The sequence below is a fragment of the Pterocles gutturalis genome, unplaced genomic scaffold (genome assembly GCF_000699245.1).
Source record: "Pterocles gutturalis isolate BGI_N339 unplaced genomic scaffold, ASM69924v1 scaffold13972, whole genome shotgun sequence".
NCBI classification, from domain to species: Eukaryota; Metazoa; Chordata; class Aves; order Pterocliformes; family Pteroclidae; genus Pterocles; species Pterocles gutturalis.
Genome location: NW_010108119.1, coordinates 1 through 877, shown reverse-complemented (window position 1 = coordinate 877; position 877 = coordinate 1). Strand labels below are relative to the sequence as shown.

The following is an 877-nucleotide window of genomic DNA, read 5'->3' as shown; positions in this document are numbered from 1 at the left end:
CCCGTGACTCGTCCCCAAGCCGGGACTCATCCCTCGCCATCGCCAGCCTGCGGCCCCCCATCATCATCCACAGCTCCGGGAAGAAATACGGCTTCACCCTGCGAGCCATCCGCGTCTACATGGGCGACAGCGACGTCTACACCGTCCACCACATGGTCTGGGTACGTGGGGAGGGACCGGTGGGGCCGGACATCGCGTTTCCTGATGGGAAAACCCCGGGAGGAAATGGAGGTTTGTATCCAAGTAAAATCTTGGTTTTCCGATGGCAGAGCGTGGAAGAGGGGAGCCCGGCGCAGGAAGCGGGGCTGAGAGCCGGCGATCTCATCACACATGTGAACGGCGAGTCGGTGCTGGGGCTGGTTCACCGGGATGTCGTGGAGCTGCTGCTGAAGGTGGGTGACTGGCGCCGTGCCGCTGATCCCTGACTGCGGTGAATCGGTCCAGCAGCTCCCGGGCATCGCCTCCGCCGGCAGCCGGGGTGGGATCAGGTTGGGATCCGGCGCTTGGACAGCAGTGACTTTTTTCCTACCCCTCAGAGCGGGAATAAAGTGGCTCTGCGGACCACCGCCCTGGAGAACACCTCCATTAAGATCGGCCCCGCGCGGAAAAACAGCTCCAAGACCAGGATGGCACGGAGGAGTAAGAAAAGCAGGAAAAGGGATCCACAGGACAGGTGGGTAGAACCTGGCGGGATAAAATGGCATTTATCCCGGGGTGTCCTCGGAGCTGGGGGGGGATGCTCCAGCTCTGCCATCCTGGGGGTCCAGTGGGTCCGGTCCTGCCAGCACCGGCTCAGTGGACTAAGGACAAGCTGAGGCCGTTGCTGTCCCCGCCACCTGTGTCTGTCATCCCCCCCCCAGGAGAAAATCCCTTTTCA

The 877-nt window shown here is 62.3% G+C and overlaps 1 protein-coding gene across 1 annotated transcript in view; it reads left to right on the top strand.

The window, feature by feature from the left end:
- The window catches only part of LOC104461065 (microtubule-associated serine/threonine-protein kinase 3-like), a gene marked incomplete at both ends in the record, with an annotated part of 8,802 nt that extends 7,932 nt beyond the window's left edge, over window positions 1–870 (top strand). The window contains 4 exons of the mRNA XM_010072514.1: window positions 1–161; window positions 270–392; window positions 537–673; window positions 861–870. Of these exons, the coding sequence (XP_010070816.1) occupies window positions 1–161; window positions 270–392; window positions 537–673; window positions 861–870 (431 nt within the window). The remainder of the gene's footprint in view (window positions 162–269; window positions 393–536; window positions 674–860) is intronic.
- Between the last annotated feature and the right edge of the window lie 7 nt (window positions 871–877).